Genomic DNA, 21074 nt, shown 5'->3' with positions numbered 1-21074 from the left:
GATCCCACATGCCGCCGAGCGGCTGGACACGTGAGCCATGGCCACTGAGCCTGTGCATCCGGAGCCTGTGCTCCACAACGGTGAGAGGCCTGCGTACCACAAAAATAAATAAATAAATAAATAAATAAATAAATAAATAAATAAATAAAAACAAACCTTGTCCCACCAAGAGTGACAGAAATGGGTCTTCCTGGAAAATATCTATCCCATTATTATGGTGGTAGACACCTGATTGACTTAGTATCCTATTAGCTCTTCAGATCATCCTTCAATTATGCACACCCCAGATAGACAGAGTACTTATTTCATGCCAGTTTTTTTCTTAGGGACTCTAAAGTCTCTATCTCCCAGCCCATACAAGACAATGTGGACATGATGGACAAGAGATGATGTTTCTTTCTCTTTAAATTAATTAATTAATTAATTATATTTTTGGCTGTGTTGGGTCTTCGTTGTTGTGCGTGGACTTTCTCTAGTTGTGGCGAGCAGGGGCTACTCTTTGTTGTGGTGCACTGGTTTCTCCTTGCGGTGACTTCTCTTGTTGCGGAGCACAGGCTCTAGCCATGTGTGCTTCAATAGGTGTGGTGCGTGGACTCAGTAGTTGTGGCTCATGGGCTCTAGAGTGCAGGCTCAGTAGTTGTGGCACATGGGCTTAATTGCTCCATGGCATGTGGGATCTTCCCAGACCAGGGATCGAACCCATGTCCCCTGCATTGGAAGGAGGATTCTTAACCACTGCGCCACCAGGGAAGTCCCGAGACTATGTTTCTTATGGTTCTAACTGCTCAGTGATGTTCTTTGGCTGCTAATATAATCATTTATTCATTCACAGAGTCAACAATCTTTTATTGCATGTCAAATACTGGGAATGCAAGGGGAACAACTCAGATAGTTTCCTATTCTCACAGAGACCACTAATAATTGACATATTCAGTTATTTGTTAGAGGGATTTCACCTTGATGCTAAACCAGCAGAGCATGTAGCTCATCCTTCATTACAGTACCCCAGAGAGGGTCTTCTATGCTCTTATGTGTGTTATATACTGATGTTCTCTGGACAATTATCTACTTCCACACTGCTTTGGGCTTACCACTCTCTGCATCCCACCCCATCTTTCTCACCTGGATAAGCCTCCTACTGATAACCCCTTCTCAATTCCCTAAACTCTTTAGCTTCTGAAACTTCTATCTTCACTCTCTTTCAGTTCCCTGACTTGGGACTTGTCATTGCCCAGAACTGCTTCTCCTCTAAAACCCTAACCACTCCTCTCGAAATCTCTGAACGACTTTCCATCACTTGAACTTTCTAGCACTTTCTTTTTCCCCAGCCCTTCCTCAGTAAGATCCTCTTTCCTACCACTTATTTCTGTTTTCACTTTTTATCAACCCATGTCCTGATCTCTAAGTCTTGTCAGCCACTTGAGTTGCTTTCTCATCTCAAACTCCCTGACTCTGTCAGGCTCCCAACATACTTTTCTTACAAGGTTCCAACTTTGAATCAGTCAGGCTGATAATCTCACACTGACCTCTTGATTGTAGCTTGACAGGGCACATTGGTGCCACTTAGCAAATGCAGGTTTTCAATCCAGTGCTTGTCTTTATCCAGGGTCTCCTTCCCTCTCAGTGATTATTTCAGACCCTTACCATTTTTCAGAAGCTTCCTCTCCAATCCAGACTCCCTGGCTCCTGTTAAGCAACTTATCCTCCATTTCACCCTCCAAACACTATGAGGTATAGTGCCCTACTTTCTACCTACCGTAGTTGACATTTATTTTTAGTTTCACCTTCTGCCATATTTTTTCCTTCCAGAAATCTGGGAATCATCTTAAATGACTATTTACTCCTTATGGTCACATCCAAAGAGCAAAGTCTTCTTATAGATTCTACAATTAACTCTCTCTCATAACCATCCCCTCCCCTGGACACCCTTTGGCACCCTGGCAGTTTAGACTCTCTTCTGCTCTCTCTGGACTGGAGCAGTAGTCTCTTCATGAATCTTCCTGATTCCAGACTTCCCCCATTCCAATTCCTCCTTCAAGCTGCAGTCAGAATGCATGCTCTAAAATGCATACCATCCTTCAATGTTTTTTTTTGTTCCCTTAGCATAATGCTCTTTCTGATTGAAGAAGCTTCCTTTTCCTTTCTTCATGATCTTGACTCAGTTAATAAAATACTATAGTTGGGAGAAAGCTTTTGTCTTTATTTTTTCTCTCCTTTTCTTTCACTTAATCTTCTACATTATATGTGGAGAAATATATCTCAACCTTGAAGCCTGAGCTGTCCGGTGGATTTGTCTGCCCACAGGCCACATGAAGTTTTTTTCTCCTTCACGTGTAAACTCAGTAGGGCAGGTCTGACTTCTGAAGGCTGAAGGTAAAAGCATAGGATCTTGGATCCCAGTTGCAAACTAATCTAGATTCCTCAAAGTAAAGCTGATGTTTTGAGCTTTTCCTGAATTCTGTGTCTCTTACTGCAACATTTCAGAATCTGCAGAAGGTGGAATGTGAGTAATTAGCATTTACAAAATCATTTATAATGGACTCTCCATCATCTGGATCCTATGGATACCTTCATATCACCTAGTGTCTTCACATTTCAACACCAATATCTCCTGACACCTGACCACCAAGCAGGCTGTGACCAGCCATTTCAAACTACCTGTCATTGCTTAAATAGGTAATACTGTTTCATTTGTCTGCATATGCACAGCAAAGTCTTTTCCCATTCTGATTCTCCATTCTACTCATCCTTTAATTCCTGTTCAAGTGTCATCATCTCTCTAAAGTCTATTATTAGCACCAAGTAAAGGTGACCATTTCCTCCACTGTGTTCTCAAAGTTTCTTATACTTTCCTCTCTTACAGCTGTTTTTACATGCTATTACAATTACTAGAACATATCATTTTTCAGCACCAAACTCTCCCTTATTCATCAATGTACTCCCTTGACCCATCGCATTCACCTAACACACATGGCAGCTAAAAACTTTCTACTGAATATAATATGTAAATTATAGGAAGAAAAACAGGATTAAAAATAAATACCTATAATGAACTAATCTTTGTATAGAGTGATCCAAATATTACAAAGAAGCTAAGATGTTTCATTAGAGAGAAAAATATTACCCTGTTTGAAATAGTAGGGAGTGATGTTAGCATATGCAGTTGAGTTCTTGAGTAGTCTAGAGTTGAATAGCTCTTGAAACAAAGCTATACTTAATAGCAAGGCAGGGAGACCTGGGAATACTAAGGGTCTTGCTACTCAATCCCTGCCCATCATATCTTAGACAAGAATGACTTGATTTCATTACCATAAGGACCTGTTTCCATTCAACTTCCAAAGATGGGCATAAACGAGGACAAGCATAGAAGAAAAGCAGATCCAAGTCCTAGGCCCTCTGCTTAGCACTGGAAAAGCTGGTTTGAAGGAAATAAATCCAGTCCTATTTGCAGAGATTGACACCTTGACTCTGGATTACCATCTTGCCTCTGGATTATGGTGCCCACAAGGGCAACTCTGGAGTTGTTCTGTGATCTCTGGCTTCTATATTTTCTAGTCACGTCCACCTGGAAGGAGAGAATTGAAATTGGCCTATTGCCCCCCACAAACCATACATGGGGACAAGCATTGTTTGATATTCTAATGTGAAGTGACTCCATTCTTGGTACTTGCCTTTCCTTATGGGAGTTGTTTCCCCTGTTTACATGGTGAAGGGACTGAAACAGAGACTGATGGAGCTGGGATTACAGCTGAACCAAATTATAACAGCTTGGGAATATTTTGTTTGTTTTCTTTTGTTTTCAGCATCTTTCTGCCAGTTCCAGCCACCTCCCTTCCTCTGGGGACATGCTGAATTCAGCAAGTCCAGCTCTATCAGTTCTGCTCCCTGAGCCCATTGGTTTCTAGTCATCTGATAAAGCCTCTGTTGCAGGCAGGACCTGCCTCCTTCCATCCTTCCAGCACACTTGCAACCAAAGCTGAATATTGTTGTTCTGGGGCTTCCTTCCAGCCTTACAATTCAGCTCACCATCTTCAGATACCTGGGTCATGGCTTTGCTATTCTTCTTGATCCTTGGTGAGTATTTCTGCTCCTTTTGGTCTAGGCTTCAGAATACTCTGGAACTTTGATTGGGGGAATCCTCTCCTTGCCCATCTGGTGCAGATCTAGGTATCATTCAAGGACAGGTTCTTCCTTGCTCTCCTCCTTTCTCTATATCTGGCAATTATTCTAAATCCCCAAAGCCACTTAATCTATACCCAATTTATAATCCACCTTGATTACCAGAAAATTTCCTATTTCCCTGTATTTGCACTAAAAAATTTGTAATAATTTATCCCATTGCCTTATCACATAAATTATCCTAAATGCATTATTTATAAAAAGACAAATAAATGGACCAAGGTTAGCAGCAGGTAAAGCAAGAAAAGGAAGTAGAACTGCAGGACAAACACCTTTCATTTATCATACTGTACAATTTCCTTTCAAATGTGTTTTGTATAATGTTTCCCTAGTATTTCCCAGTTTCTTATTGCTTAGGTTAATTTAGAGTAAATGGGGATTTTGGAATTAAAGAGATCTGAGTTTCAATCCTTGCTCTTTGATTTCTTAGCTGTCTGAATTTTAAAGTTACCATATCTTTGAAATCTCATTCTCCTCTATGAAATAAAGATAATGGTATGTCCCTCAGACGTTTGTTAGGCACGTTTTCACAAGATAACAGTGCCTGCTAGGTCCCTTCCCTAATCAATCACATCCATTTTAATTATCTTGATGATACAGTACATCACTGAAGCCCACACTGGTTTCTCAGTTGGGCACTTGTGTGTTCTATGCAGGGTTCTGGCCACATGCTTAAACATTTATATCCCCCTTATATCACCTAACAGATAGTCCCACCCATCATGAAGGTGCTGTTGAATTTCTCAGGCTTACCTTCAGTTGCAGCTCCTTCATGAAGCTTTCCTTATCTGTGACACCCATAGTCATCCACCCTGCTACAGAGTACTCAAGTCACTTTTGGGCTATGTCACTTTCCCACCTACATATCAGGTTCATCACATTCAGTTTCCTTTGCATGTACACATGTTTTGTGTTCTTTGTTAGACATGTAGGTTGTTAAATATAATATAATTTTGAGTTTTAGACAATTGCGCACAAGGTCTCATTGAGTCTGGGAGTGGCCATATCCTGAAAACTAAGGACATGGGGTTATTAAGAAATTATTTGGAAAGCAAGTATTTGGAAGAAAATATTCCAGGACAAGCCAATGAAATACATAGATTTACCTAAAAAGCTCTAGGCTGGGAGTCCAAAGATATTAACTCCTTCAGAAAGATCCTATAAGATGGGATGGCAGGCGGGGGTAGGGAATGATGAGTTCTGCAGTTCAAAGGCCACTGACACTCAACAGGGTTCAGGACTCTCTCTACAACATTAGGAGGGAGCCTAATGAACAGAAGAGTCTGATCATGTAGATATCCTGTAGGAAGAAACTCTGATGGTTCAAAGATATGCTGGTGCTTAAACCTGGAAGTTTGGAACTCAATGTAGAACTGCTTTCTGACCTATTAATCAGGGTTCAGCAAACTACAGCCTGCAAACTAAGAATGGATTTTACATTTTTAAATGGTGGAAAAAAATCAAAAGAAGAATAATATTTTGTGACACATGAAAATGACATAAAATCTAAATTTCATTGTCCATAAATAAAGGTTTATTGGAACACAGCCATGCTCATTCATTTATATATACACATGGCTGCACTCATACTATAATGACAGAGTTGAGTAGTTAGAACAGACTGCATGGCCCACAAAGCCTAATATATTTACAATCTGGCCCTTTACAGAAGAAGTTTGCTGACCCTGGTCTAAATGCAGTGTCAGTGAACACAGACATATCCTGCCATTTCCCCCTATGCTCTGTGCTGCCTCCCATGACATTTTTATCTTCCCCAATCAGTGTGTCTGCCCAGAGGCCTCCAGCAGGCTTTCCTTTTGAGCCCAGATGCTTCATCTGGGTGGTAATCACCCAGATTGGGTGGTAATCACCAATCAGTCTAATTGACTAGAATAGAAAACCAAATCCATCCATGCCTGGAGTAGAGCCAATGTCAGATGTAAAGGGAACATTATGGGTCAGTTAGCTATGGTAGAACTGGTTTTGTGGTTCCTAGTCAGTGCCCATGTGTCCTTTGAGACTGGTCATTCCAGGAAGAGAAAGTCCCAACAGGACTAACTTTGAAGCCTACATATCTGCCACTCTAACTGTCCCACAAAGTTTGGCAAAGCCTTTCTAGAGAGTTGCGTTTTGAACAAAGCCTTGGAAATTGACTACATGATCTCATTCACTTCTCTCTTTTTTCCTCAGCTTTTTGCACTGGACCTGGCCTCTTAGGTAAGATTTTTGGGTTCCTAAGAGGGATGGCTTTAAGCTCTGGAGAGTGGAAATTCTGAAACTTCTCTGGGCCATGGAGAGAGCCTCTGGTTCAAAATAGCCCAAGTAGATTTCCTTTCTGGTTTCCCAACCCACCCACTCAGTCTTATGTGGGTAGATTTCTACATAAGAAAAAGGTTGGGTGGTTTATCTTGCAAGGGGATTCTTCTCTACTTGGCTTCTGTGACCTAAGGCTCTCGGCCACCTCTAAGTAGCAGATGGCTTTGTTTCAGGCTCAGAAGACACCTCACCCCCAGGGAAACAAACTTCCTTTTGCCCTGCTGAATTCTACCATTTCCAATTCTCTCTGCCAACTTTAATGGTACCATTGAACTAGAAATGCATCAGCTTCTGTGCAACATATGGCTTCACCAGCAGAGTGCAGGCTGGATTTCAGCCACCACTGGCCATTTCTCTGTGAGGAGTCTTTGGGCAGAGCACAAACAGCTCAACTGAGGAGAGAAAGGGGCTGCAAAGAGAGAATTCGTCTGTAGGAGAGGAAGGTTCTGACGGTCCAAAATCAAGGGGATTGATTGTGGATTATGAGTTTCTTTGACATTATCCCTTCAGCCTAGTCTTTCTCTTGATAGTAGAGGCTTTATCAGAGAGGGGCAGCTACAAACTCCGCTATGAATGTGGAGGATTTTACACCCTGATAGAAGCAGTTTGATTCCTTAAAGGAGTGCTGCTTCTGGGTCTCAGTCCAATACTCAGATTACTTGGTCTTTCTTCTCTGGCCTCCAGGGCTATCCCTTACTTCAAGTGCTGGGAGACACCTGCTCTCTTTATAGCCTTCTCACATTCTAAGATGTTGCCCCTCCACCCCTGGGTCCCTCTTTCAAGACCTCAGCTAATAAAGTAAGCTAAAACACTGCTAGGACCCACTGCCCTGATGAGCCCCTCTGTTCTTCTCTCTAGCTTTCAAATCTTTTCTCAGACCTTCTCTCCCCTCAAGCTGGATTTCTTTTATACTTATTCTGTGTTTCTCTCTCTCTCTCACTGTCTCTCTGTCTCTTTTTAAAAACATATTTCTTCTTTCTAAGGAGGTGTTCTAGTCTCCACTTCATGAAAATGTAAACTTATTTAAAACCAGAGTTTTATCATTCAAAATAATATGAAATAACCTATGCATGATTCTGATAGCTAATATTTGCTGGAGTACACAATAATGCCTATCCAAGCTCTAATCTTAGTTACAATGACCCAAAAGTTATTTCTAGATGACTCTTCTTGAATTATATTTGTACTCAGATATACATGCCTTAAACTTCGGTGTGCAAAAATGGAGACTTTTCTTAGTTTTTTATAGTTTTATTTTAATTTCTATCTCTAACCTCCATTCTTCATATTGCTTCCCTCAAAAAATTATGGAAGAAAAGGAGAAGAACAAAAACAAATGAACAAACCAAACGTAAACTTCCCAATGTAGTTTAAAATCAGGTCAGACTTTTTTCACCCAACAGCTTTTTCTGAGGTTGATGCCAAGTTCTAGGGAGTTTATGCAGAGTTGAGGCAAGGTAGGCAGTGGAAAATCTGGTCCTGAGAAATTATATTCCATTCTTGCAGGGATCTGGGTCATTCCATGTGGCCCATGTTGTCACATGTTATACTGTTCATATTCTAATAGATCACAAACCACCAGTCTGAATGTAGTCCCTCCAGGTTCAACAGACCTCTCCATGGAGGCATGGTAAATTTAGGTTTTCTTTATCACTCTATCACTCTGGGGCTGAGAGGACTTGGCAGGATTGCCTCAAGCCTATTAAATAGAATCTCTTTGAAGGCAACAATGCTAACTATCTTGTCATCACTATTCTCTGAGTTCATAAAACAATACCTGGAATGTAGTATCCAGAAGTTTATTTCCTGATAGGCTCTTCCCTGGTCTCCCTACACAACCATCTCTACTCCATGTCTAAGTCTTAGTAGAAGGGAAAGAATTTCTATTAGTCTTTTCTACCTCACGGTTGTAGTCAAGAAGCAGAAACAAATCCTGGATTCCTCAGAACTTATCTGGAGTCTCTGTGAAGCATATCTCCTACTCCCAACCCCTAGAATCCTCTAGACTCAGTTTTGGGGCTCTGAGACTCTGAGGCTCTGACTCTTCCTTTGCCCAGTACTCTCTGTCTTCTGAGCTGGGCTCTTGGACACGGGAAAATGTCATAGAAGTAGCAAGGATGAGGTGGATCATTGATACTGGGAGAGACAGTCAGGTTGTTCAGCCCAAATTTTATCCAAACACCTTGCCTCAATCTAGCTGCCACGGGGGGGAGACAGAGTCATGAGGAAGAAAGAACAAAAACAGATATGATCTCTACACTCCTGTCCTGACCCAGGGTTTCCACTATTTGACAGTGTGGCCATATGACCTTGAATTTCATGAGGATCATTTCTTCATCAGTGAAATGGTGGGGTAGACTTGATGATCTCTATAGATCCTTCTGATCCTGACCACCAGAGATTCTAAACACTCTGCTGGATGTTCAACCAACCTCTTTCTCTTAATTTTCAAACACCTAGATATGACTGCTGGTCTTCGAAAACTAGCAGTCATATCTAGGTGTCTTGAAGTGGAGTTTCTTGGTAGGGTACGATTAAAAGTGTAGCAGGGGCTTCCCTGGTGGCACAGCGGTTAAGAATCCGCCTGCCAATGCAAGGGACATGGGTTCGAGCCCTGGTCTGGGAAGATCCCACATGCCGTGGAGCAACTGGGCCCGTGAACCACAACTACTGAGCCTGCGCGTCTGGAGCCTGTGCTCGGCAGCAAGAGAGGCCGCGACAGTGAGAGGCCCGCACACCGCGATGAAGGGTGACCCTCGCTTGCAGCAACTAGAGAAAGCCCTCGCACAGAAACGAAGACCCAACACGGCCAAAAATAAATAAATATATATTTTTTTAAAAAAGAGTGTAGCAGGACTAGAACTCAGAGATGGAGTCCTGAAACTCCTCTTCCTCCTCTTCCCTTTTGGCCCCTCCTTTCTCATCCCTCAATTTTCCACACACTGGAAGTGGTGGAAGAGTTCTAAGAAGACTGCATACATGCCTGAGTACTCTCTGGGTTCCTTCCAGATCTCTAGCCAATATCTCATTTCTTTGCAGAGTCTTCATCCAGAGTACGACTGGTGGGAGGTCGCCATCGCTGTGAAGGGCGAGTAGAAGTGGAAAGGGACGGCCAGTGGGGCACCGTGTGTGATGACGGCTGGGACAAGAAAGATGTGGAAGTGGTGTGCCGGGAGCTGGGCTGTGGAGCAGCCACAGGGACACCCAGTGGTACTTTATATAAGCCATTGGCAGAAAAAGAGCAAAAAATCCTCATCCAAGAGGTCAGCTGCGGTGGGATGGAAAGTAAACTGATTCATTGTGATCAGGTTGAAGATGTTTTTGATTGCTCCCACAAGGAGGATGCAGGGGCGATGTGTAAAAGTGAGTATGGCAGGGCTCAAGGACTATCTGCCAGCTGCCCATACCCCACATGACCACTCTTTGTCCTTATTCTTCACCACAAACTAATGGCTAATTGGCTCCTTGTCCTTCACATCTTACACTGCCTCAATTGTGGACCCTGGAGACAAACATTATCCTCAGCCAGAATCGCTATTCATCCTTGGTTGAACTAATGATTTTCTCTTAGTTTCAATCTATATGAGGACCTGTTTCTCTTCTTCACACACACAAACATGCACAAACCCAACAACCACTAAACATTTGTGTCTAGAACTCAGGTGGAGTTATGGGGAAGAAATGAGCTCCCAAAGTATAATGTATGCTTTTTCAGTTCTCAAGGAGTCCACCATCTAGCTATGTAGACAGGAGACACTCACAGGAAACCAACACAAAACAAGAGTGTGTATATCTATCTATCTATCTATATATATATACACATACATACATATATATGTGAATATATATATAATTGTTGTTGTTATTATATTCCTTTGCTCCATTCATATATTTGCTTTCTATGTATTAATAATTTCTCTCTCTGTATCTATTTCCTCCTCCATTAGACTGTAATTTGGCTAAGGGACTAGTTCATGTCTTCTCTTTGTTACCCCACAGTTTGTTGTCAGAGAAACAATCACTAAATGCTTGTGCCCTGATGCTGAGGTCTCATTCTTATTTCTTAGAAAAATTCAGTGTTAGGAGCCCCCTTTTCTGGGAAGGATGTGTTCTTACAAAGAGCAGACGCTTTCTCTTTCTTTTCCCACAGTTCCAGTGTCTGTGCGGCTGGTTGGTGGCCCTGGTCGCTGCAAAGGGCGAGTGGAGGTGAAGTACCAAGAACAATGGGGCACCGTGTGCAAAGCAGGCTGGAATCTCTCAGCTGCGAAGGTGGTGTGCCGGCAGCTGGGGTGTGGGAGGGCCATACTGACCCAAAGATCCTGCAACAAGGATACCCAGGGCGAAGGGCCCATCTGGCTGAGTGAGGTGTCATGCTCAGGACAAGAAGGAAGCCTTGAGGATTGCCCTACTGGGCTCTGGGGGAAGAATAACTGCACCCATGATGAGGACACATGGGTCGAATGTGAAGGTAATGTCTATAAGTCCAGCGACTAGGTTCATTCATGAATTTGATTAAATGGAATTCTATTCAACCAACGTTTACAGAGAACTACTCATGCATCACATAACGACGGCAAAGTTATTTAATTGTGCTGCTCATCAATTGTCTTGTTTTTCTTTTTATAAATTTATTTATTTATTTTTTTGGCTGTGTTGGGTCTTCATTTCTGTGCGAGAGCTTTCTCTAGTTGTGGCAAGCGGGGGCCACTCTTCATCGCGGTGCGTGGGCCTCTCACTGTCGCGGCCTCTCTTGTTGCGGAGCACAGGCTCCAGATGCACAGGCTCAGTAGCTGTGGCTCACGTGCCCAGTTGCTCCGCGGCATGTGGGATCTTCCCGGACCAGGGCTCGAACCTGTGTCCCCTGCATTGGCAGGCAGATTCTCAACCACTGCGCCACCAGGGAAACCCAATTAACTTGTTTTTAAATTGGAGATAATGATACTTACCTTTGTGTATGAAAAAGCTTTAAACGATATTAAGCAATGAACTATTATTATATTGAATTCTATATAATAGGAAAAGGACACACCATTCTATGTACTTGTTGAAGTCTTCAATTTTGAAAAACTACTAGAAAGTCATTCATAAATATTAGACTTTTATAAAATAGATGGGAAAGTGATAAGATCTTAGTTAAGGAAACGGTCCTGGGCCACATGGATTGGAACCTAGAGCAAGGGTTATAATCACAGAAACACAGGTAAAGAGTTTCAAAAGTGCTGATGGGATTTGAATGAGTATGTAGATGATGTTATTTTTTCTTCTTTCCATGCCTCTCTCCATCCCCTGACCCTGCAGATCCCTTTGACTTGAGGCTGGTAGGAGGAGACACCCACTGCTCTGGGAGACTGGAGGTGCTGCACAAGGGCGAATGGGGCTCTGTCTGTGATGATGGCTGGGGAGAAAAGGAGGAAAAGGTGGTGTGCAAGCAACTGGGCTGTGGGGAGTCAATCCTTCTATCTGCCAAAGCCCGGAGAAACTTTGGCCTTGGATCTGGCCGCATCTGGCTAGATGATGTTCATTGCTCGGGGAAGGAGCAGTCCCTGGAGCAGTGTCGGCACAGGTTCTGGGGGTACCACAACTGCAACCACAAGGAAGATGTGGCCATGATCTGCTTAGGTAAGTCCTGTAGATGGAACCCAAGGGGACTGACCTTGAGGGAGGTGAAGAAGGGGGTGGTGGGGGTGAACTCTGAGGATAAGGGTTATTCTACCAGTGCCATACAGCTGCCCATAATAGTCACCTACTTTATGTGTTCTTCAAGGAATTTAATTGAGACATTCTAGTAATGAATAGAAGGATGATAATAATAATAATACTGAAAAAATCCCATGCTGTACAATTATTGAATGTGAGAAGAAAAAGCATTTTGAATATTATTGAATTAACACCTTTATATTAAACATGAAGAAAGTAAGAATCAGTCAATAAGTAACTTTCCCAAATCATAAAAATTGTTTTCAAATGATAGGGCAGAACTAAAGTGACCAGTATTGACTCTTAACTCAGGATTAGTTGTCTTAAATGACCTCAGTCCTTAAACTCTAAGTTTAAGCTACAGAAAATGGTCCCATCTCATCCTACCTATTGTCACTCCCCAGATATTAAGTTAACCTGTGGGAATGGGGCTGGGGTAGTGGACTCTTTGGGAATGCCCATGTGTGTCTTTCTAGAGAAGCCAGGATACTAACCCTGAACAGTAGACCTCTATGGGGGAGTGAAGGAAGAAATTTCCAAAATGGACATGGATGAAATATTACATCAAAGCCTGAAGAAGTTAGAATAGTGACAAGGACTGACAGTGCTCACGAATATTCATGTTTGTTTCTTCTTCCTGGACATGCCAGTAGCCTATCCCAAGTTTGTCTTATAGAAGATACCCCAACCAGACTCCTGCCCCCACCCTAGCAAAGCAGTGCAGTAAACTGAAGCTCTTCATTCAATGAGAATATTATCCCTTGGGTATTTTAGGAGTTGCCAGTTGGCATACACCTTATCCTCCAAGTACCTGTCCTGTAACCGATATCTCCTGACCCTTGCCCAGTTCCAGGTCCCTAGATACCCACGAAGTGCTCAGCATGCACTTGCTCACTACACTTTCTTACAAGAGTCCTGGGCAGCAATGGGATGGGCCTCCAGGTCTGTGGAGCTAGAGCCTAACACCAAGCACCTACATAATCTCCTGGGAGTTTACCCTGAGGCTGCAGCTGCAAATTGGCCACAATCAATCCCCATTTGGACTTGCTGCCTGATGGTCCCAGGCTTCTCAAGTAACTAGGGCTCCCAGGAGTCCCTTTGATCTAGGAGGGACCATAAGTCCCATTCTCACAGTGGAAATAATTTATGACACTTTCATATCAAGGCAGTTAACAATAGTGTGCCTTCTCAATGCTCTTTCTCTCCTTACCTGCTGGCTTGTTAGAGAAGACCCCAAAGACCTAGGGGAGGGCAGACCCAGAAGATGGAAGGAGCCTGGATCTCTGAATGACAGTGTGGATCTCTGAATGACTCATACTCTGCTGACTGTGTCATGAATAAGAAATAAACCTTATTTGTGTTAATTCACTGAGGTGTTGAGGAGGTTTTTAGAGCAATTAGTTTAGTCTGACTAAGACAGATATAAATAGTATTTTAAAAAATCAATTTCATTCCTTCAAAGCTCACCAAAAAAATTTCTGATGATCCTTTGGCTTCCTCAAAAGCTTCTAGATATCTAATATTCCATGCTAATCAGGAAATGTGAGAGTTGGCTCACTCACTTTATTTTTACTATAAATTATATTTTATTTTGGATAGTTATTTTTGATGGTCTTCTGACCTGCCACCCGCCCCCACATACGTTTTTTTCTAAAAACTATGCAAGATGCTCCTGGAGAATTCCTTGCCAACATTATTTGGTGTGTATCTTAAGACTTTATTTTTTTAATTATTATTATTTTTTTAGTGGTACGCGGGCTTCTCACTGTCGTGGCCTCTCCCGTTGCGGAGCACAGGCTCCGGACGCGCAGGCTCAGCGGCCATGGCCCACGGGCCCAGCCGCTCCACGGCATGTGGGATCCTCCCGGACCGGGGCACGAACCCGCGTTCCCTGCATCGGCAGGCGGACTCTCAACCACTGCGCCACCAGGGAAACCCTATTATTTTTTTAAAGAACAATTTTAGGTTCACAACAAAACACAGTGGAAGGTACAAAGATTTCCCATACACCTCCTGCTCTCCATATATATAACTTCCCCCATTCTCAACATTCCCAATAGAGTAGTATATTTGTTAAAATAATGAACCTACGTTGAAATATCATTATCTCTCAGATTCCATAGTTTACATTAGGGTTCACTTTTGGTTTTGTTCTATGGGTCTGGACAAATTTATAAATGTGTATTCACCATTAGAGTATCATACAGAATAGTTTTACTACCTAAAAATCCTCTGTGCTCTGCCTATTCATCCCTCATGCCCCTCTAACCCCTAGCAACCACTGGTCCTCTTATTGTCTCCATAGTTTTAGCTTTTCCAGAAAGTCATATCATTGGAATTGTATAGTATATAGCCTTCTCAGATTGGTTTCTTTCACTTAATAATATGTATTTAAGTTTCCTCCATGTCTTTTCATGACTTGATAGCTCATTTATTTTATTTATTTATTAAAAAAAATTTTTAGTATTATTTAGTATTTAGTATTATTTAGTATTTAGTATTATTTAGTATAATTTAGTATTATTTTACAATCTACTTAAAAATTTTTTTAAATTTTATTTATTTATTTTAATATTTATTTATTTATTAAATTTTATTTATTTATTTTATTTTTGGCTGCGTTGGGTCTTCATTGCTGCACGTGGGCTTTCTCTAGTTGCAGTGTGCGGGCTTTTCATTGCAGTGGCTCTAGGCACACAGGCTTCAGTAGTCGGGGCATGCGGGCTCAGTAGTTGTGGCTCGTGGGCTCTCAAGCGCAGTCTCAGTAGTTGTGGTGCATGGACTTAGTTGCTCTGCAGCATGTGGGATCTTCCTAGACCAGGGCTCGAACCTGTGTCTTCTGCATTGGCAGGCAAACCACTGTGCCACTAGGGAAGCCCTCATCTCTTTTTAGTACTAACATTCCATTGTCTGGATGTGCCACTTTTTTTGTGTGTGTGTATCCATTTATCTAGTGAAGGACATCTTGGTGCTTCCCAGTTTTGACAATTGTGAATAAAGGAGCTATAACATCTGTGTGCAAATTTTTGTGTGGACACAAGTTTTAAACTCTTCTGGGTAAATACTATGGAGTATTTTTCAGCAATATAAGCATGCCATTCTGGCTACAGTTGATTGATACCAAGAGTGGGCTTATGTCCAAGCTAGATCAATCAACCCTTCCCAGGAGACAGGAACTCTGATTGAAATCAGGTTAGTTTCTCCAAGTAGCTAGACTTGTAACAAATTAACCCAGGATCTGTGGGTGGTCATTTTCCACATAGATCAGAGAATGAGAGGAAGCCATTCCACAGAGATACATGAAATGAATGAATGAGATGCACAGAGAGGAACATAGATGAGAGACATAGAAACTGAACAACATTTTCAATTTCTGGTTCTCATCTTTTCCTGGAATCCAACTGCATTCCTGGTCTTGGGTTCTGTGACAAACTGTTGTAGGTTTATAATGTATATATATTATATATCATGATATGTAATATATATTATAGCATACATATTAATATATATTAAATTTTTATTGAATTATCTCATTTTTTTTCTTTTTTTTGGGGGGCTGCATCAGGTCTTAGTTGTGGCATGCAGGATCTTTCATTTAGGTGCATGGGCTTCTCTCTAGTTGTGGCACACAGGCTCCAGAGCATGTGGGCACTGTAGTCTGTGGCATGTGGGCTCTCTAATTGAGACGCGTGGGCTCAGTAGTTGCAGCACATAGGCTTAGTTGCCCTGCGGCATGTGGGATCTTAGTTCCCCAACCAGGGATCGAAGTCTCGTCCTCTGCATTGGAAGGCCGATTCTTTACCACTGGACCACGAGGGAAGTCCCTATCTCATTGGTTTTTGTATTTCTAACCAAAATAACCCTAACCAATTTTCCTGTTTTAACTTAATAAAGTGGTAATTTACCTGTCCTGTGTAAGTTTAGTTAGATAAGCCCATTTATCCATAATGAATCAATCCTCACTGCATTTATAATCAAGTTTATGGATCTGAAAAGATGAGGACTAAGATCTATAACAGAGGTACCACTACAACATATTACCCTTGAGTGATTCTGGTCGGTTGGATGACCAATCAACTTGTTTACACAGGTGACATTTATAGCTCATGCCCTCCTTATTAAAACACAGATGAATTGAGGTACTGCCATCAAGATGGCGACATAGGTCATTCCAGACTTCAGTCCTCATAAGAAAACCAACTAGCAACTATCCATAGATAAGAACGTCATTGTGAAAATTCCAGAACCTGGAGGTGAAGCTGAAAAAGAACTCTTGGACCACAGAGACTGAGAGGGACTGCATTAGAAGGGTAAAGGAGCAGTTTTACTTTGCATCATCCCTCCCCTAGGCTGCCACTATGCCACACTGAGAGGGTCTCCCTGGGCCTGTGGTTTCTCCAGTAGGAAAAGAGAGCCCAAGGTGGACACCCAGCTCCCCAGCATTGCGAGATGCTTCGCAGGAGTCCCGCTCAGATCTTGCCTCATGGGATTCACTTAAGTCTTCAGTATTTCTTCATCAGGACCACCCAGTAATCTATTCTGAGGGGAAGGTCACCTAGACCTAAAGCAGTCAGTAAGAAGAGCCCACAATTTTATTTAAATTCATGAAGATGCTCTGAAAGTTGTAAGAATATCCTCATCTCATGATGTCCTCCTAATGCAGGACCTAGATCCAAAACGCTCCTTGCAGATGCTTGGGAAACTATATAATGTCATTTTTACTCTTCCCCTAACCCATGCTTTCCCCTCCTTGGGTTTCTGGGGTTTTTTTTGTAATATTTATTTATTTATTTACTTTTTTGTTGTTGCGCCAGGCCTTAGTTGTGGCAGGCGGGCTCCTCAGTTGTGACTCCAGGGCTCCTTAGTTGAGGCTTGCTGGCTCCTTAGTTGCAGCATGTACGTGGGATCTAGTTCCCTGACCAGGGATTGAACCCAGGCTCCCCTGCAGAGTCTTATCCACTGTGTCACCAGGGAAGTCCCCCCTCCTTGGGTTTCTTTTCTTCTACTCTGAGGTGAAGGCATCCTTTCATGGGGCTTAACACATGATAATGGGATAGGTGTGCCTAATGGCCCATGTGTTCTCTATAGACTGGCTGTGGGCAGAGTTAGAAAGCACCTTCTGTTGAGGGTCATGGTCTAGGGCAGCTCTGTCCAATAGATATATAATATGAGCCACATATATAATTAAAAATTTCCTAGTAGCCACACTAGAAAAAAGTAAAAAAACCCAAACAGGTGGAATTAACTTTAATGATATGTTTTATTTAACTCAATATACCCAAAATATTATCATTTAACAGGTAATCAATATAAAAAAATTAACAAAGTACTTTAAAATCTCTTTTTTTCTTACTAAGTTTTCAAAATCCAGTATGTAATTTACACTTATGGTACATTTCAATTTGAACTAGCTACATTTCAAGTGCTCAAAAGACATTCGTGGTTAGTGGCTATTATGTGTGACAGCACATGTAGGTGTAAGATAAAGTCATTGGGGTTATATCAGCCTTAGTTCTTATCACAGGTAAAACTGAAAATTACTTAACAGCTTTGAGTTGTAGATTCCTCACGTGTAAAAAGAGTAAATTTTCTACCTCAAAATGTTCAAACTCATCACATCTAAAACCTATATCTTCTCTTTATTTCCTGAACTTTCTGTTGCTGCCCTATTACTATCTTAATTGGTGGCTTCATCATTCCACCTTAGGCCAAAAGACAAAAACAGCAACAACAAAGTCTCTCTCCCTGCACGTCCAGCCAGTCGCCAAAGTTCTCTCAAATATTTCCTTAAGTAAGTCCACTTCTCTCCATTCCTACTCCTGCTTCAGAGCTTCATAATGTCCAGGTTATCCTCTCCCTAATTCATTTTCTGTATGATTAGTAGTGTCTGTCCCCTGACCATGACCTAGAGCAGAGGTCACAAAGCTGTGGGGCTCTACAAAAATGCTTGTTTTCCAAACAATTTTTAAAATTAGTCTTAAACATTTAAAAATTAGTAGATTTAACATAAAATTCCCAAACTCTGATTTCCTTGGACAGTCAGACGATCTAGCAACATGTTATTTTAACCTCCTGGCAACGACCAACTGAAACAGAGTAGCAACTGCTCCCCTGGATGAGGAACGCTTTCTCCAGCTCATCATAGCCCCACCTGGCCCAACTCACCACCTGGAAAGAGCATTCCAAAATTCCTAGGATAGCATTTAAAGCCTTTCATGATTTATCCTTGTGTCTCTTCAGCCTCATTTCATGTCGGTACTTCTTCATATTTTGTTCCAATAAAATCAAACTACAGGGCTTCCCTGGTGGCACAGTGGTTGAGAACCCGCCCGCCAATGCAGGGGACAAGGGTTTGAGCCCTGGTCCGGGAAGATCCCACATGCCGCAGAGCAACTAAGCCTGTGCACCACAACTGCTGAGCCTGCGCTCTAGAGCCCGCGTGCCACCACTACTGAAGCCTGTGCGCCTAGAGCCCGTGCTCCGCAACAAGAGAAGCCATTGCAATGAGAAGCCCGCGCACAGCAACTAAGACTATCCGCCGCTCACTGCAACTAGAGAAAGCCCGTGCGCAGCAATGAAGACCCAACGCAGCCAAAAATAAATTAAATAAATAAATAAAAATCAAACTACAAATATCTCAGCAAAAATGCCTCACTACTCATGACTTGATGATTTTGTGTGTTTAGAATATTCTTCCCTACCTAGAAGCTAGCTGAACTACTACTCTTTCTTGGAAATTCAACTTACACATCACGTCCTCTAGAAAGGTTTGCTTAATTCCCTTACCCCGCCCCTTTCCTGATATAAGTTCATTTAGACTCTCCACTATGTTACCTCTATACCCATGACTATTCCAGTCATCATGTTAATCACTTCACTGTGTTTTGTTTGCTTATATATCTCTCTTCTCTCCTATACTGTGGGTTGCTGGCACTTAAGAAACATGCCTTTTAAAAAATCACTGTAAACCCAGCATGCAGTACAGTGCATGGCACATATTACCATTTTTAGAGACCAATAAGTAATACCCCTTTCTTACTCACCCACCTTTGGAACAAACTGAGAGTAGCAAGGTCATGCAGAGGGAATCAAACTTCAGCTTTCTCACCAGTAAAAAGTACTTTGGAGGAAGTGGCTTCAGTTGTTTGACCTCAGTGGGTTCTCTGATAACTCACTGTGGTACTAGGCAGATTTACCATGCCAGCCATAGGGAGTCTAGACACCTATGGGCCTCTGCAACAGGGACAGACTCCTTTTGTATGAACAGTGGCAGATTAGAGCATGGTGAAGCCTGGTAGCACAAAGAGAAAACCCAAGTGGCACTAGGGCAAGCTTGCTCAATTGCTTCTCCTCAATTTATCAATCAAATAAATCACATCTCCTTGATAATATTCCTCCTGAAGTATGGACAGAAAATCTCTTCCTTTTATGAAAACAGAGTAACAGAGGATGTATACTCTCTGTCCAGAGCAGAGATCCAATAAGTAAATGAGTAATATTAATTTGAAGATGAAATCAAATTGACAATGCATATTAGTAGTACCAAGCCACAAATCTGTTGTGTGAATGTGTTAGCATTTGCTATGGTAATAAACCATAACGATATCTCATGACTTACAATGTAAGTAAATGTAAGTAAGTAAAGTTTACAATGTAAACTTTTATTTCTTGCCCAGGCTAACTGAGGGTTGCAGGTCAGCTGAGGTTTTTCTGGGCTCAGTTGGGCTTGGCTTCAGGCTGTGGGCTGGGTCCAAGTTTCCTCTCTCATCTCATCTAGGAAGTGTGTTGAAGGAGCAGTCAAATCAAACCATGAAACTGCAATTAAGTGTCTGAATGGATGCAGCAAATACCTCATACATTTACATCCCTTTGGCATGTCCCATAGCCAAGCCAAAAGCTGGTGAATCAGGGATGTCCACTTCTCCCAAAGGATACTCGAGCAAGTCACCTGACAATGAGAAAGCATATATAATTCTTTTATAAGTAGGGAACCAATCGTTGGAAGTAGTAATCCAATCTATTACAGTGACTTGAAACAAATTTCTTCTCCTCTATGGACCACATTTTCTTCATCTGTAATATATGGGAATGAAGATTCCTGGTTTTGACCACCACACATCTGGGCACTGTAGCCCAGACAAGTTGACATGGAACATTAACCATCAGTTTCCCCTGCAGAAAGTGAGGTTTGTTAGGTATGACCCATGAGCATTGTAGATCTTTTCTCTGCATTGTGCTATGTTACTTCACTTTCCAAACTATTGCATTTGAGTTCAAATCACCTCTGTGCCCTCATCACTGCTCCATGGAGCAAAAGGTGCCGATTTCCCAATAGAAGCATCCTCTTGTGTAAATTCGTATCCTGATGTTGGAGCCCCAGTGATTTCCCCCAGAGGATTTCACATTCCTCTCCTTTCTAGTGGTGCACCCGTTCACTGACCACCTCCTGAATCAGCTCTTATCCCCATTTACTTCACTAGAATCTTTGTGAGTGGGTTCATGGTTTTTCATTTCATTATAGTATTGCAGAACTTAAAGGCGTGTTCCATTTCTTGGTATATATATATGTATTAATGTTATAAAAATAACAGTGTGAGAACTTGATAAATAATGCAGTCTTTAAACCCATGGAGAAGGAGGAGCAGATATTTTAATCTGAAGAAATTATGAAGGCACACACATGAGCACAGGAAAAGGTGTTAAACAGCACAGTATATGCAGAAACATACCCTTACACTCTGAGTTTAGAGGGTTCCACATTTCTCATTGAGTTTTATGCCTTGGCCCTGAAACCTTAAACCAGGCAAACTCATCCCCACACAGGCTTTCCCAAGTCCATAAACAAAGCTGTGGCACATTTTCCTGTTTTTGGCAATTTCCTA

The 21074-nt window shown here is 42.0% G+C and overlaps 1 protein-coding gene across 1 annotated transcript; it reads left to right on the top strand.

The window, feature by feature from the left end:
- The first annotated feature begins 3893 nt into the window (after window positions 1-3893).
- Window positions 3894-13560, top strand: CD5L (CD5 molecule like). Its single transcript, XM_067039174.1, has 6 exons — window positions 3894-4074; window positions 6370-6396; window positions 9535-9858; window positions 10646-10963; window positions 11794-12114; window positions 13418-13560. Exons 1-6 carry the CDS (start codon window positions 4047-4049, stop codon window positions 13435-13437), a joined length of 1038 nt encoding a protein of 345 aa, XP_066895275.1. The 5' UTR covers window positions 3894-4046; the 3' UTR covers window positions 13438-13560.
- The last annotated feature ends 7514 nt before the right edge of the window (window positions 13561-21074 follow it).

This window comes from Kogia breviceps, chromosome 1 (genome assembly GCF_026419965.1).
Source record: "Kogia breviceps isolate mKogBre1 chromosome 1, mKogBre1 haplotype 1, whole genome shotgun sequence".
Taxonomy (NCBI): domain Eukaryota; kingdom Metazoa; phylum Chordata; class Mammalia; order Artiodactyla; family Physeteridae; genus Kogia; species Kogia breviceps.
The sequence above is the reverse complement of the archived record's forward strand: the minus strand, read 5'-3'. Positions and strand labels throughout refer to the sequence as shown.